The 16,922-nt window shown below is 36.4% G+C and overlaps 2 protein-coding genes across 11 annotated transcripts in view; both read right to left on the bottom strand.

The window, feature by feature from the left end:
* Window positions 1–16,922, bottom strand: part of TMEM38B (transmembrane protein 38B) — a 774,558-nt gene that overhangs the window by 225,236 nt on the left and 532,400 nt on the right. The gene's annotated exons all lie outside the window — the stretch shown is intronic.
* Window positions 1–16,922, bottom strand: part of FSD1L (fibronectin type III and SPRY domain containing 1 like) — an 81,645-nt gene that overhangs the window by 47,768 nt on the left and 16,955 nt on the right. For all 10 annotated transcript variants that reach the window (XR_014826955.1, XM_084995446.1, XM_084995512.1 and 7 more), the window contains exons 2-3: window positions 15,559–15,654; window positions 12,862–12,993 (exon numbers count right to left, since the gene is read on the bottom strand). Coding sequence is in view for 4 of the 10 variants with exons in the window: in XM_084995289.1 (XP_084851415.1) it covers window positions 12,862–12,993; window positions 15,559–15,654 (228 nt within the window). In the remaining 6 variants the exon portion in view is untranslated. The remainder of the gene's footprint in view (window positions 1–12,861; window positions 12,994–15,558; window positions 15,655–16,922) is intronic.

Genomic DNA, 16,922 nt, shown 5'->3' with positions numbered 1-16,922 from the left:
CTCTGCAGGCCAGAAGGAAGGGGTACGATATACTTAAAGTGATGAAAGGAAAAAATCTACAACCAAGACTACTCTACCCAGCAAGGCTCTCATTCAGCTTTGAGAGAGAAATGAAAAGCCTTACAGACAACCAAAAGTTAAGAGAATTCAGCACCTACAAACCAGCTCTACAATAACTACTAAAGAAATCTCTCTAGGGAAAAAAGAAAAGGTCACAACTAGCAACAAGAAATTACAAATAAGAAGGGTGATAGGTAAAGACAAAGATATAGCAATGGTAGGAAATCATCCACATACAAATATGATATCAAAACAAGCAATTGTGAGAAGTGGAGAGAGAGTACAAATGCAAAATAGTGGAAATGCATTTGCAATTAAGAGACCAGCAAGTTAAAATGATCTTGTGTCTATGTATAAACTCCTATATGAAAGCTTCATGGTAACTGCAAACCAAAAATCCACAAGAGATACAAACACAAATAAGAAAAAGCAATCAAGCACAACATTAAAGGTAGTCATCGAACCATAAGAGAAAAGAACAAAAGAAGGGAAGAAAAAAGACCAACAAAAACAAATCAAAAACAATTAACAAAATGGCAATAAGGACATACATATCAATAATTACCTTAAATGTAAATGGACAAACTGCTCCAATCAAAAGACATAGACTAGGGGAGTTCCCCTTGTGGCTCAGTGAAAACAAATCTGACTAGTATCCATGAGGATGTAGGATATCTCCCTGGCCTCGCTCAATGGGTTAAGGATCTGGAGTTGCCATAGCTGTGGCGTAGGCTGCAGACATGGCTCGGATCTGTCGTTGCTGTGGCTGTAACTCTGATTCAACCCCTAGCCTGGGAGCCCACATGTGCCGTGGGTACAGCCCCCCCCCCAAAAAAAAGACACAGAGTAGTTGAATGGATACAAAAACAAGACCCATATATAAGCTATCTACAAGAGAGCTACTTCAGTTCTAGGGATACATACAAACTGAAAGTGAAAGGATGGAAGAAAATATTCCATGCAAACAGAAATCAAAATACAGCTGAAGTAGCAATACTCACATCAGACAAAACAAACTTTAAAATAGAAATGGTTACAAGAGACAAAGGATATTATATAATGATCAAAGGATCAATCCAAGAAGAAGATAAAACAATTGTAAATATATATGCACCCAACATAGGATCACCTCAATATATAAAACAACTGCCAAAAGCCATAAAAGGAGAAATCAATAATAACAGTAATAGTGGGGGACTTTAACACCCCACTTACACCAATGCACAGATCATCTAGACAGAAAATCAACAAGGAAACACAGGCCTTAAATGATGTATTAGAACAGTCTGACAATAGATATTTATAGAACACTCCATCTGAAAGTAGCAGAATACATTTTTTCCTCAAGCACATGGAACATTCTCTAGGATAGATCACATTTGGCCACAAATCAAGCCTCAGTAAATTTAAGAAAACTGAAATTATATTAAGCATCTTTTCCGACCAAAATATGATAAGACTAGAAATCAATGACAAGGAAAAGAACTGCAAAAAACAAAAATACATGGAGAATAAACAATATTCCACTAAACAACAATGGATCACTAAAGAAATCGAAGAGGAAATCAAACAATATCTAGAGACAAATGAAAACAAAAACACAATGATTTAAAACCTATAGGATACAGCAAAAGTAGTTCTAAGAGGGAAGTTTACAGAATACAAGCCTACCTCAGGAAATCAGAAAAATCTCAAATGAACAATCTAACCTTATACCCAAAGCAACTAGAGTAAGAACAAACAAAATGCAAAATGAGTAGAAGAAATCATAGAGATCAGAGCAGAAATAAATTAAATAGGAATGAAGAAAACAATAGAAAAGATCAGTCGAACTAAAACCTGGTTCTTCAAAAAAATCAAAATTGATAAAACCTTAGCCAGATTCACCAAGGGAAAAAAGGGGGGGGGGAGAGGGCTCAAATTAATAAAATTATAAATGGAAAAAGAGAAATTAACAATGGACATCACAGAAATACCAAGGATCATAAGAGACTACTACAAGCAACTCTATGCCAATAAAATGGACAACCTAGAAGAAATGGATAAATTCTTAGAAAGGTACAATTCTCCAAGAATGAACAAGGAAGAAATAGAAAAGATGAACAGACTGATCACAAGTACTGATATTGAAACTGTGATTTTAAAACTTCCAGCAAACAAAAGTCCAGGATCAGATGGCTTCACAGATGAACTCTGTGTATCACAGGCAAAAACTATAAGACACTGATGAAAGAAATCAAAGATGACACAAACAGATGGAAAGACATACCATGCTCTTGGATTGGAAGAATCAATATTATCAAAATGACTATACTGGCCAAGGCAATCTACAGATTCAAAATGCAATTGCTATCAAATTACCAATGACATTTTTCATAGAACTAGAACAAAAAAAATTTTAATTTATATGGAAACACAAAATACCCTGAATAGCCAAAGCAATCCTGAGGAAAAAATAATGGATCTGGAGGAATCAAGGTCCTTAACCTCAGACAAAGCTACAATCATCTAAATAGTATGATACTGGCACAAAAACAGAAATCTAGATCAATGAAACAGGATAGAAAGTCCAAAAATAACCCCACATAACTATGGTCAACTAGTCTATGACAAAGGCAAAAATAAACAACAGAAAAAAGAAAGTCCCTTCAATAAGCGGTGCTGGGGAAACTGGACAGCTACATGTAAAAGAATGAAATTAGAACACTGCCTAACACTATACGCAAAAATAAACTCAAAATGAATTAAAAACCTAAATGTAAGACCAGATACTCTAAAACTCTCAGAGGAAAATAGGCAGACCACAGCAACAGCTTCAAAGAATCCACTTCCTCAAGTAATGACAATAAAAATAAAAATAAACAAATGGGACCTACTTAATCTTAGAAGTTTTTGCACAGCACAGGAAACCATAAACAAAACAAAAAGACAACCCACAGAATGGGAGAAAATATTTGCAATGATACAACTGACAAGGGATTAATCTCTAAAATACACAAACACCTCATGCAGCTCAATATTAAAAAAAACAAAAACAACCAAATCAAAAAAAGGGCAAATAGACATTTAGACATTTCTCCAAAGACGACATAGAGATGGCCAAAAAACACATGAAAAGATGCTCAACAATGGTAATTATTATAGAAATGCAAATCAAAACTACTGTGAGGTATCATTTACACAAATCAGATTGGTCAATATCAAAAGTCTACAAACAGGAGTTCCCATTGTGGCTCAGTGGTATCAGAATAGTATCCACGAGGATGCAGGTTTGAACCCTGGCCTTGCTCAGTGGGCTAAGGATCCAGTTTTGCTGTGAGCTGTGGTGTAAGTTGTAGACGCAGCTTGGATCCTGCATTGCTATGGCTGTGACGTAAGCCAGCAGCTGCAGCTCCAATTCAACCCATAGCCTGAAAATTTCTATATGCCTTACATGCGGCCGTAAAAACCAAAAATAAATAAATAAATAAAAGTCTACAAACAATAAATGCTGGAGAGGGTTCAAAGAAAAGGGAACCTTTCTATACTGTTGGTGGGAATGTAAATTGGTGCAGCCACTATGGAAAGAAGTATGGAGCTGCCTCAAAAAACTAAATACAGAACTATCGTATGATTTAGCAATCCCACTCCTGGGCATATATCTGGAGAAAACCGTAATTCGAAAAGATACACACACCCCAATTTACAATAGCCAAGACAAGAAAGCAACCTAAATGTCCACTGACAAAGGAATGGATAAATAAGATGTGGTTCAAATATACAATGGAGTATCACTCAGCCATAATAAGAATGAAACAATGCCATTTGCAGCAACATTGATGGACCTAGAGATTACATACTAACTGAAGTTAGTCAGTGAAAGACAAACATCATATGCTATGGCTTACATGTGGAATCTAAAAAAAAAAGGATACAAATGAACTTATCTTCAGAACAGAAACAGACTTACAGACTTTGAAAACTAACTTACGGTTACCAAAGGGGACAGGTGTGGGGAGGGATGGATGAGGTTTGGGGGTTTGGCATATGCACACTGTGGTACACAGAATGGCTGGCCAACAGGAGGACCTGCTGTATAGCACTGGAAACGTTACCCAATATTCTGTGATGATCTATATGGGAAAAGAATCTGAAAAAGAATGGACGTGTGTACATGTGCAATTGAATCACTTTGTTGTACAGCAGAAATTATCACAACAATGTAAATCAACTATACTTCAAAAAAAGTTTAAAAATTGGAAAAAAAAAAAAGATTAGAGGAAAACATAGGCCAAACACTCTCCGACATAAACCACAGCAGTATCTCAGATTCACCTCTTAGAGTAATGACAATAAAAACAAAAATAAACAAATGGGACTTAATTAAACTTAAAAGTTTCTGCACAGCAAAGGAAACCCTAAACAAAATGAAAAGACAATGCACAGAATGGGAGAAAATCTTTGCAAATGAACCGATTGACAAGAGATTAATCTCCAAAATTTATAAACATCACGTACAGCTGAATACCAAAAAAACAAACAATCCCATAAAAAATGGGCAGGGTTTCTAAACAGACAATTCTCCAAAGAAGACATACAAATGGCCAAAAAACACATGAAAAAATGCTCAACATCACTAATTATTAGAGAAATGCAAATCAAAACCACTCTAAGGTACCACCTTACACCAGCCAGACTGGCCATCATCAAAAAGTGTACAAACAATAAGTGCTAGAGAGGGTGTGGAGAAAAAGGAACCCTAGTACACTGTTGGTGGGAATGTAAATTGGTGCAACCACTGTGGAAAACAGTGCAGCGATTTCTCAGAAAACTAAAAACAGAACTACCATTTGATCCAGCAATCCCACTCCTGAGCATCTATCCAAAGAAAACCATGACTTGAAAAGACATAGTACTCCAATGTTGACTGCAGCACTCTATACAAGAGCCAAGACATGGAAACAACCTAAATGTCCATCGACAGAGGAGTGGATAAAGAAGAGGTGGTACATATACATAATGGAATATTACTCAGCCGTTAAAAGGAAAGAAATAATGTTATTTGCAGCAACATGGATGGACCTAGAAATTATCAGACAATGAGACACCAACATGAAGTATTATCACTTACATGTGGAATCTAAAAAAAGGACAGAATGAACTTCTTTGCAGAACAGATACTGATTGTAGACTTTGAAACACTTTTGGTTTCCAAACGAGACAGGTTGTGGGGTGGGGTGATGTGCTGGGGGTTTGGAATGGAAATGCTGTAAAATGTGGTTGTGATGACTGCTGTACAACTATAAATGTAATAAAATTAATTGAGTAATTTAAAAAAAGGAAGGCCACCTTCTAATAGCTGTAAAACAAAAAGAAAAAAAAGGAAAATGCTATAAATCTGCTTTGAAGTGAAGAGGGAAAGCAAAAGAGAGAGAGAACAAGGAATGTAGCTTAAACAGCACTTTGTAATTCAGAGGAATTATTAAAATATTTTAATGAAAACAACAGGCTATTGAGTTTGTGAACCCAAAGAAAGAACAGAACAGAGGTGCTCTATTACCTCTTCCTCTTTAAAGAAGAAAATGGCATCAGTAGCCATGTTGTGACTTTTTTGTTGTTGTTGCTCCTGCCTGCAGCATGTGGAAATTCCTGTGGCAGAAATCAAACCCATACCACAGCAGTGACCCAAGCAGCTACAGCAGTGACAACATCAGATCCTTAGCCCACTGTGCCACAAGAGAATTTTTGTTTTTTGGGCAGGGGGTAGGGAGGAAATTTTTCACAGAACTCAAAATATTTTAAAGTTTGTTTGGAAGCACAAAAGACACAGAATAGCCAAAGACATCCTGAAAAAGAAAAATGGAGCTGGAGGAATCAGGCGCCCAGACTTCAGACTATACTACAAAGCAACAGTCGTCAAAACTGCATGGTACTGGCACAAAGACAGACATATAGATCAGTGGAACAGGAGAGAAAGCCCAGAATTCAACTCACGCACCTACAGCCAACTAATCTATGACAAAGGAGGCAAGAATATACAATGGAGAAAGGACAGCTTGTTCAATAACTGGTGTTGGGAAAACTGGACAGCCACATGGAAAAGAATGAAATCAGAACACTCCCTAACACCAGACACAAAAATAAACTCCAAAAGTATTAAAGACCTAGATATGAGACCAGACACTATCAAAACCTTAGAGGATAACATAGGCCAAACATTCTCTGACATAAACCACAGCAACATCTTCTCAGATCCACCTCTCAGAGTATTGACAATAAAAAGAAAAATAAACAAATGGGACCTAATCAAACTTCCAAGTTTCTTCACAGCAAAGGAAACCCTAAACAACACAAAAAGACAACCCACAGAATGGGAGAAAATCTTTGCAAGTGAATCCACTGACAAGGGATTGATCTCCAAAATTTATAAACAACTTCTGCAGCTCCATGCCAAAAAAAAAAACCAAACAACCCCATCAAAAAATGGACAGAAGATCTAAACAGACAGTTCTCCAAAAAAGACATACAGATGGCCAAGAAACACATGAAAAGATGTTCAACATCACTCATTATCAGAGAAATGCAAATCAAAACCACTCTGAGGTACCACCTTACACCAGCCAGAATGGCCATCATCCAAAAGTCTACAAACAATAAGTGCTGGAGAGGGTGTGGATAAAAAGGAACCCTAGTACACTGTTGGTGGGATTGTAAATTGGTGCAACCACTGTGGAAAGCAGTATGGAGATGCCTCAGAAAACTAAACATAGAACTACCATTTGATCCAGCAATCCCACTCCTGGGCATCTATCCAGAGAAAACCATGACTTGCAAAGACACATGTACTCCAATGTTCACTGCAGCACTATTTACAATAGCCAAGACATGGAAACAACCTAAATGTCCATCGACAGAGGAGTGGATAAAGAGGTGGTACACATACACAATGAAATATTATTCAGCCATTAAAAAGAATGAAATACCAGCATTTCTTGCAACAGGGTTAGACCCAGAAACTATCATGCTAAGTGAAGTCAGCCACACAATGAGACACCAACATCAAATCCTTTCACTGACACGTGGAATCTGAAAAAAGGACAGACTGAACTTCTTTGCAAAACAGATGCTGACTCACAGACACTGAAAACGTTATGGTCTCCAGAGGAGACAGTTTGGGGGGTGGGGGGATGTGCTTGGGCTGTGGGATGGAAATCCTGTGAAATCAGGTTGTTATAATCATTAAAAATAAATAAATTAATTAATTTTTTTAAAAACTTACTTTTTAATTAATCCAAGAAAGCTTTATGGTTTGAATTACCATTAGTCTGAGATCACCAGAGCTTTTTCCTTTGAATCATAACCCAAGAACATCTTTAAGAAAGAAGTTATATTCACTAAGCTTATGTCTCATTAAGTTCCACCTTATTTTATAACCTCTTGTCCCCTTAATATCCTTTCACCTCCCCTAGATTACCATTCTTATTAAAATATATGAATTTTTTTTTTTTGGTCTTTTTAGAGCCACACTTGTGGCATATGGAGGTTCCCAGGGTAGGGGTCTAATTGGAGCTGTAGCTGCCAGCCTATGCCAGAGCCACAGCAACGCCAGATGCTAGCCCCATCTGCAACCTACACCACAGCTCACGGCAACACCGGATCCTTAACCCACTGAGCCAGGCCAAGGATCGAAGCCAAAACCTCATGGTTTCTAGTTGGATTCATTTCCACTGCACCTCGATGGGAACTCCTAAAATATGTGAAATCTTTTATGGCATGAAAAGAAGGAGAAATATTAAGAATTATAAAGGATAATAATTATTTATTACTGGGAATTTAGTCAACAACTAGAAATATAAACTCAATAGTTTACAAGAGCAATACATGCAGCCTGTTCTAAGAGCACTGCAGATTTTATATGCACACACATATATCCAGCTCTATACAGGGCTGCCAGAAAATAAGTTATAATAGGAAAATATATACAATTTTCTGGAACGTCTAAAGACATATTTTAAACCAGAAGTCCACAAAAGATAGAAATTATCTAATTCTGAAAATCTCAAACATCTTGACTTTCAAAAGGAGAGCACTCCTAAATATATAATGCCACATGCCATGAAAGAATGATACCAGATCTCTCTTAAAAATCAGTAGTGACTTGGCTTAAACATGATTTTAAGACTCTTTCAGACTTTTAATCTTTGATTATCTTAACAATTTAACTGCTTCTTATTTGAAACACTCCCTCTTCTCTTTATTAAGTGCCTCCTACAAAGGGCTTCTAATCAGTTTCTAAGAACTGCTCCTGAACTCAGTTTCCTTCATGATCCCTCTGCATTAGGTACTGATACATTAACATTCTTCTTCTTTTTTTTTTTTTTTTTTTTTTTTTGGTCTTTTTGCCATTTCTTGGGCTGCACCTGCAGCATATGGAGGTTCCTAGGCTAGGGGTCGAATGGGAGCTGTAGCCACTAGCCTACGCCAGAGCCACAGCAACGCAGGATCCAAGCCATGTCTGTGATCTACAGCACAGCTCATGGTAATGCCAGATCCTTAACCCACTGAGCATGGGCAGGAATCGAACCCACGTCCTCATGGATGCTAGCGGGGTTTGTTAACCACTGAGCCACAGGAGGAACTCCCAACATTATTCTTAAATCAGTTACATCATCTATACATTTTTGCTTACTCTTTAAGAATTCTAATCTCTTTGACAAAAGGATTTGATTTCCCCTTCTTTCCCATTACCTGCAAATTATCATCAATGAGTATATGTAGTCCATGTAGGCAGGAGCTATTTTGCTCATTACTACTTATTCAAAATCCAGCACAACCATAACTCAAATTTCACTGAATGAATGCATGAAATCTTGACACTGGCAATCAAATATTATCACCAACTTCCCCACAAATTATTAAACTTGATTCTCAAATATGAATTTTGAACATTAAAGATGTGGCACACTGCAAGGTTTTTCAAATTCCTTTGCAACTCTAAACTTTCCTTAGGGTAAGCACAACAAGACATAATGAAGATGACAAAATAACTCTTAAAGAAAATGTGGAATATATACATTAAATGGAATATTATTCAGCCATAAGAAGGAAGGAAATCCTGTCACATGCTACAAGATGGATGAACTTTGAGAACATTATGCTGAGTGAAATAAATAAGCCGGTCGTGAAAGGGCTGTATGTATGATTACATACATACTGTATAATTCCACTTATAAAAGATATCAAGAACAGTCAAAATCATGGAAACAAAAATACAATCGTGGTTGCCAAGCAAGCAGTGGGGGAAGAGGCAACCAGGGAGTTGTTCAATGGGTAGAGAGTCACAGTTCTGCAAGATGAAAAAGTTCTAGAGATCTGTTATATAACAATGTGAATACAGTTAATACCACTGTACATTTAAAAGTGGTTAAAAGGGTAAATCTGATGGCTTCACAGGCGAATTCTACCAAACATACAAAGAGGAATTATACCCATCCTCCTTAAGCTTTTACAAAAGGTTGAAGAAGAAGGAACACTCCCAAAGAGATTCTATGATGCCACCATCACCCTAATTCCAAAACCAGAAAAAGATACCACCAAAAAAGAAAACTATCGGCCAACATCTTTGATGAATTTAGACACAAAATTCTCAACAAAATTTTAGCCATCCAAATCCAACAACCTATCAAAAAGATACTACACCACATCCAGGTGGGATTCACCCAGGTTCACAAGGATGGTACAATATACGAAAATCAATCAACATCATACACCATATTAACAAAAGAAAAATCAAAAACCACATGATCATCTCAATAGATGCAGAAAAAGCATTTGACAAAGTCCAACATCCATTCATGATAAAAATTCTTACCAAAGTTAGTATAGAGGGAACATTCCTTAACATAATCAAAGCCACTTATGACAAACCCACAGCAAACATAATACTCAATGGAGAAAAGCCAAAAGCCTTCCCACTAAAATCTGGAACAAGACAGGGATGCCCACTCTCACCACTGCTCTTCAACATAGTTTTGGAAGTCCTAGCCACAGCAATTAGACAAACAAAAGAAATAAAAGACATCCAAATAAGAAGAGAAGAGATAAAACTGTCACTGTATATGGATGACAATGATACTATAAGTAGAAAACCCTAAGGACTCAACCCAAAAACTACTTGAACTGATCAACAAATTCAGCAAGGTAGCAGGATATAAGATTAACATTCAGAAATCAGTCACATTTCTGTATACTAACAAGGGAATATCAGAAAAGGAATACAAAAATACAATACCTTTTAAAATTGCACCCCAAAAAAATCAAATACCTGGGAATACACCTGACCAAGGAGGTAAAGGACTTATATGCTGAGAACTATAAAACATTGATCGAGGAAATTAAAGAAAATGTAAAGAAATGGAAAGATATTCCATGCTTCTGGGTTGGAAAAATTAATATTGTTAAAATGGCCATACTACCCTAAGCAATCTACACATTCAATGCAATCCCTATCAAATTACCCATGACATTTTTCACAGAAATAGAACAAACAATTCAAAAATTTATATGGAACCACAAAAGACCCAGAATTGCCAAAGCAATCCTGAGGAACAAAAACCAAGCAGGAGGCATAACTCTCCCAGACTTCAGGCAATATTACAAAGCCACAGTCATCAAGACAGGTGGTACTGGTACCAAAACAGACAGACAGACCAATGGAACAGAATAGAGAACCCAGAAATAAACCCAGACACCTTTGGTCAATTAATCTTTGACAAAGGAGGCAAGAATATAAAATGGGAAAAAGTCTTTTCAGCAAGTATTGCTGGGAAACACGGATAGCTACATGCAAATCAATGAACCTAGAACACACCCTCACACCATGCACCAAAATAAACTCAAAATGGCTGAAAGACTTGAATATAAGACAAACTCCTGAAAGAGAACATAGGCAAAACATTCTCTGACAGCAACCTCACAAAAGTTTTCCTCAGGTCAGTCTCCCAAAACAACAGAAATAAAAGCAAAAATAAACCAATGGAACCTAATCAAACTGACAAGCTTTTGCACAGCAAAGGAAACCAAAGAGCAAACAAAAAGACAACTTACAGAAAGGGAGAAAATAGTTTCAAATGATGCAACTGACAAGGACCTAATCTCTAAAATATACAAACTTATACAACTCAACAACAAAAAAGCCAACAACCCAAGTGAAACATGAGTAAAGGACCTGAATAGACACTTCCCCAAGGAAGATATACAGATGGCCAACAAGCACTTGAAACAATGCTCAACATCACTAATTATTAGAGAAATGCAAATCAAAACCATCATGAGATACCACCTCACATCAGTCAGAATGGCAATCATTAATAAGTCCACAAATAACAAATGCTAGAAGGGGTGTGGAGAAAAGGGTTCCCTCCTGCACTGTTGCTAGGAATGTAAGCTAGTACAACCACTATGGAGAACACTATGGAGGTACTTTAGAAATCTATACATAGAACTACCATATGACCCAGCAATCCCACTCTTCAGCATATATCCGGACAAAACTTTCCTTAAAAAAGACACATGCACCCACATGTTCATTGCAGCACTATTCACAATAGCCAAGACATGGAATCAACCCAAATGTCCACTGATAGATGATTGGATTAGGAAGATGTAGTGTATATATACATAATGGAATACTACTCAGCCATAAAAAAGAACTACATAATGCCATTTGCAGCAACATGGATGGAACTAGAGACTCTCATCCTGAGTGAATTAAGTCAGAAAGAGAAAGACAAATACCATATGATATTGCTTATATCTGGAATCTAATATACAGTACAGATGAACCTTTCCACAGAAAAGAAAATCATGGACTTGGAGAATAGACCTGTGGTTGCCAAGGGGGAAGGGGAGGGAATGGGAGGGACTGGGAGCTTGGGGTAAAGAGATGCAGAATGTTGCCTTTGGAATGGATTAGCAATGGGATCCTGCTGTTTAGCACTGGGAACTCTGTCTAGTCACTTATGATGGAACATGTAATGTGAGAAAAAAGAATGTATACATATAAGTGTAACTGGGTCACCATGCTGTTCAGTAGAAATGATAAAAAAATAAAAGGGTAAATCTTAGGTTTTCCATCACAATTTTTTTTTTTTTTTTTTTTTTTTTTTTGGTTTTTAGGCCCACATTAGTGGCATGTAGAGGTTCCCAGGCTAGGGGTCAAACTGGAGCTACCACTGCCAACCTACACCACAGCCACAGCAATGTAGGGATCCTCAACCCACTGAATGAGGCCAGGGATCAAACCCACAACTTCATGGTTCCTAGTCAGATTCATTTCCACTGTGCCATGACGGGAACTCCTTCTATCACAATTTTAAAAAAAGAACATCTATGACAAAAAGAAAGTTAAGAATCATTCTTCTACAAGATACAAGTACAGTTATACACAAAAATTCACTAATTTTTGGAGTTCCCATCATGGCTCAGCGGTAACAAACCCAACTAGTATCCATAAGGATGCAGGCCTCACTCCATGGGTTAAAGATCCAGTGTTGCCATGAGCTGTGGTGTAGGTCACAGATACAGCTCAGATCTGGCATTGCTGTGGCTGTGGCACAGGCCAGCAGCTGCAGCTCAAATTTGACCCTTAGCCTGGAAACCTCTATATGCCCCACCTGTGGCCCTAAAAAGCAAAAAAAAAAAAAAAAAAAAAAAAGAAAGACAGAAAGAAAAAGGAAAAAAAATCACTAATTTTTGCTTTCAATAAATCAAGCATTATACAAACTAAAATTATTATTCACATTTAAATAGTTATGATCTCACCTGTAACTCTTGTGATTTACGAGCTTGTTCCTGCTTGATAGTATTAACCATACTTTCTTTTACCTCATCCAATATGGAGTATAAACTATCAAATTCTTCATCTAACTCTGAAAGTATGTTAGAAGAATTTTCCTGTTTAATAAACAAACAAAACAAATATTTTACTAAAGAGCTGTCAAACATTTAAAAAACTAAAAGATATAAATAGATTTCATATTACAAACTACCTCAGCCTAATATTATAAAATAATTCTAATATCTGACATAAGGCTTTAAAAATAGATAAATCCAAGAATCTGGCTACTAATGCTGATAGCTGAATTTCAGCAATACTATGAGTTAAGCAGCCCAAACGCTTCTCATCTTTAATAATACCATTTCCACAGGACAATGCGAAAGTTGTTTTAAGGCCGTCAACTCTGTCCAGCCCCTAAGCCAGTGGTTCTTAACCTTTGGTGTGCATCAGAATCATCAGTGAAGCAGATTTTAATAAAATATTCCAGAGATTTTAATTCTGTAACTCAGAGGAACAGTTTGGGGCATATAATGGATGGAGTTTATTTTGTGCAAATTTTTAATCTTTCAGGTTGTCTAAAACATTGCATTTACATAAGATAAGCAGAACTTAAAAGACTAAGCAATTCCTTATTGGATCCTAAGAGATTTCTCAAACACCAAATTTCAGTGCTAGAATGAACTTCAGTAATAATCTACTGAGTAGAAACTGTACTCAACTTCTAAATTTTATATACTGAAATACAGATAAATGACTTGCCCAAAGCCAGACAACTAGCTACTAGTGGCAGAATTAATAAAGCATTTCAAGTCTGTCAACCTCCTGGAGTTCCTCAATGCCTCATAAGCAAGAGGCTGCTATTTTAACAAGAAATAACAAAATATCTCCGAAATCCCTGTGAAATCTACAATATCCATACTTGCAACATTTATGAGAAAGAATAAATTACCTTAAGGCTTTTTTTCAACATAAATGAATCATTCAACTAAGAGAAGTGAAATTGGCACTGGTTTAGAGAACTAATTATACAGTCTACCATAATACCAAAATTTAAACTTTTATAAAATATTTATAATATTTTAATTTTTATAAAAAACCAGACATTATCTCACTGGAGGCTTACCAGAAGTGGTGTTAATCATTTTACTAGTTTCTTTACAGTAGTGAGAACATGTTGTGGAAGAAGAAATGTGCAGTATGGAAGGTAGAAGACTTAAGTCAAATTCCACATTAACCACTCAGTAACAGTGTGACCCTGGACAAGCCACTTAAATTCTTGGACCTCACTTTTTTCATATGTAAAGAGGAACTGGTCTAATCTTTTCCCCCTCCATAACCAATCGGCACATTCTTATGGTCCCTTGCGCACTACATCTTATACTCCCAACTTGGAGCTTAGCTCACCCTCTATTTTTTCTGAATGCTAAGGTAAGGTCCTAATAATCTGTCAACCAGAAAAATAGTTTGAGGAGTTCCCATCGTGGTGCAGTGGTTAACAAATCCAACTAGGAACCATGAAGTTGCGGGTTCAATCCCTGCCCTTGCTCAGTGGGTTAAGGACCCAGCGTTGCCATGAGCTGTGGGGTAGGTCACAGACGCAGCTCAGATCCCACTTTGCTGTGGCTGTGGTGTAGGCCGGCAGCTACAACTCTGATTAGACCCCTAGCCTTGGAACCTCCATGTGCTGCAGGAGCGGCCCTAGAAAAGGCAAAAAGACAAAAGAAAGAAAGAGAGAGAGAGAGGGAGGGAGAGAGGGAGGGAGGAAAGAAAAGAAAAATAGTTTGAGCCAACTCTACCTTAAAGTAGCTTTTTCCAAATTTCAAGTGTAATTATTCTCTTGTCCATAGATAAAGAGGTTTAGAACCACTAGTTTTACTTATTTAAAGAAACTGGATTCATGAATTTACTCAATTTTCTAAAAAAATAGTTTGAGAAAGTTAAAGCGGTGAAAATTATCAACTAATTTCAATTACAGCAAATTCAGAAGTAAAGAAAGTACAAGACTATAAAGTTTAATAGGCCAAGAGTCAATTACCTATGTTGAACCAAACAAAAACTCTACAAAAGGATTCATTGTCTACAAGCATCTAGAAATCATCTATGTTTATTTCACAAAGAAATGACCTTCAAATTAATTAAGGCACATTCATGGGAAAGCATCACCAGCTTATCTTAAGGTCCCTTCCACAGTCCACCTTTTCAGTATGGATTATCCACCAAAACCTGGAACCATTTCCTCAGGTATTCCCCTCACTGGGCACTTTACCTTCTACTTTTGTATTTTATTTTCATCTAGTTCTGCAACTGGACCTCTTCCCATCTATGTTTTCCATTACTTATTTAAAAGAAATGTTTAGCTTCCCAGTATTTTTGCAAAGTACAATTTGCCCTTAATTGGAATTAGAAAAAACAAACACAAAACAGAAAGGAACAAAAGTGAGCATTATAATATTCCTAGCAATTACTATTCCGGAGTTTTCTTTTTCTCTTACTAGTTGATCTTTCCATGGCGAATACAGGGGTATCAAAGAAAGCATTTTTATTTATCAGCCATTTAAAAACCCTGCTCTCACCTGCATTAGCTGATCTAGAGTTGATGGTATATATTTACACTTCTAATTCGATCCGACAATCATTCATTGTGACATATTTACACAAACATTTTTTAATCAGATTCATACCTGAACTCCTTTTAGTGTTTGATTTAGTGTATCAATAAAGTTCTGAATTTCATCATTTTTATTTGCCAGAGTTGTAATGATCCTTTGCAGAGCTTCCTAGGATAAAAAAATTTTAAACATTATATTTTATTAAAAGAGAATCATAAACTTCAGGACAATTCTCTAAATAAACCTTTTATGTAAGGTTATATAATAAATAGGAGCAATGAAAAACTGCTTGTTGTTCAAATTTTCCGAAGGTTATAATTACAAATGATGGGATGTGTGTGTACTGGTACTGTTTTAAAACCTTTTACTCCTAGTGCACAACTTAATTACCACCATACCTTCCACAATGAAGATGATCAGTATTATTTAATATAAATGCTGTTAACAAATAAAAAAAAGAGTAAAAAAAAAAATACTGTTACTTCAGGTCATAAGGCGATGGCAAAGGACTAGAAGCAAATCCTTAAGTGTTGCAAAAACAATTGGACACTTCAATCAGTATCAGAATATGAGGAGTAAAATCAGAGACACCAAGATTTGACATTTTATTTATAAAAATGAAAAATATATTTTGGAAATATGAAGATAGATAAATCTACAGATAAGATTATAGCAATCATCGCAATATTTATAGAACCACAATAAATAAGGCAAGTAATTTTAGTAGCAAACATCCCAGACTTTTTGACAATGCTTCCAATTTAAATGAAACAATTGTAATTTTCACATACTTTCTAGTTCAGTGCTGTCCAACAAAATTTCCTGCTATGCCAGAAATACCCTATTTATGTGCTATTCAACATGGTGACTAGCCACATGAATCTAATGAGCTCTGGAAATGAGGACAGAGAAATTAAGGAACTAAATTCATTTTTTCAATGTTAATTAATTTCACTTTTTATTGCACATGTGACAAGTGCTGTCATAGTGGTCATCACAGGTCTAGCTGTTTGGTAACTTTGTGGGTAGTTACAACAAAATCAAAACAAGGTACTTGTATTCTCAGTAAAAATCAAAAGCAAGTATTTTTACTTTATAATTTTTCCATAAGTAACGAGGCTTATTTCCATTAGCACCTACAAGAATAAATATTTTAATAATTTCCTGTAAGATTTTGCATAATACCTCAACTATTTCTTCCCATCCTCACCGTTGGTGTTACTTTAGTATAATAATACAATGAATTTTATACTATGAAAGTTGACTGACAGCAAGAGTTAGCAGTTTATCCTGTCAATGTTCCTTCCAGAAACAGGTACACCAAGATTTGAATACAGAGATAACCACCTGATGAAGCCAGATCTAGGGGAGGGATGGGCACAGTTGGAGGGACGAGAGTGGTGATACAGAGATGTAGAAAAGGAGGGTAGAGGACT

This window comes from Sus scrofa, chromosome 1 (assembly GCF_054392235.1).
Source record: "Sus scrofa isolate SSC_HxYL_T2T_F1_AM1 chromosome 1, Sscrofa_HxYL_maternal_Yorkshire_Landrace_v2.0, whole genome shotgun sequence".
NCBI classification, from domain to species: Eukaryota; Metazoa; Chordata; class Mammalia; order Artiodactyla; family Suidae; genus Sus; species Sus scrofa.
This window is presented reverse-complemented; position numbering and strand designations above follow the sequence as displayed.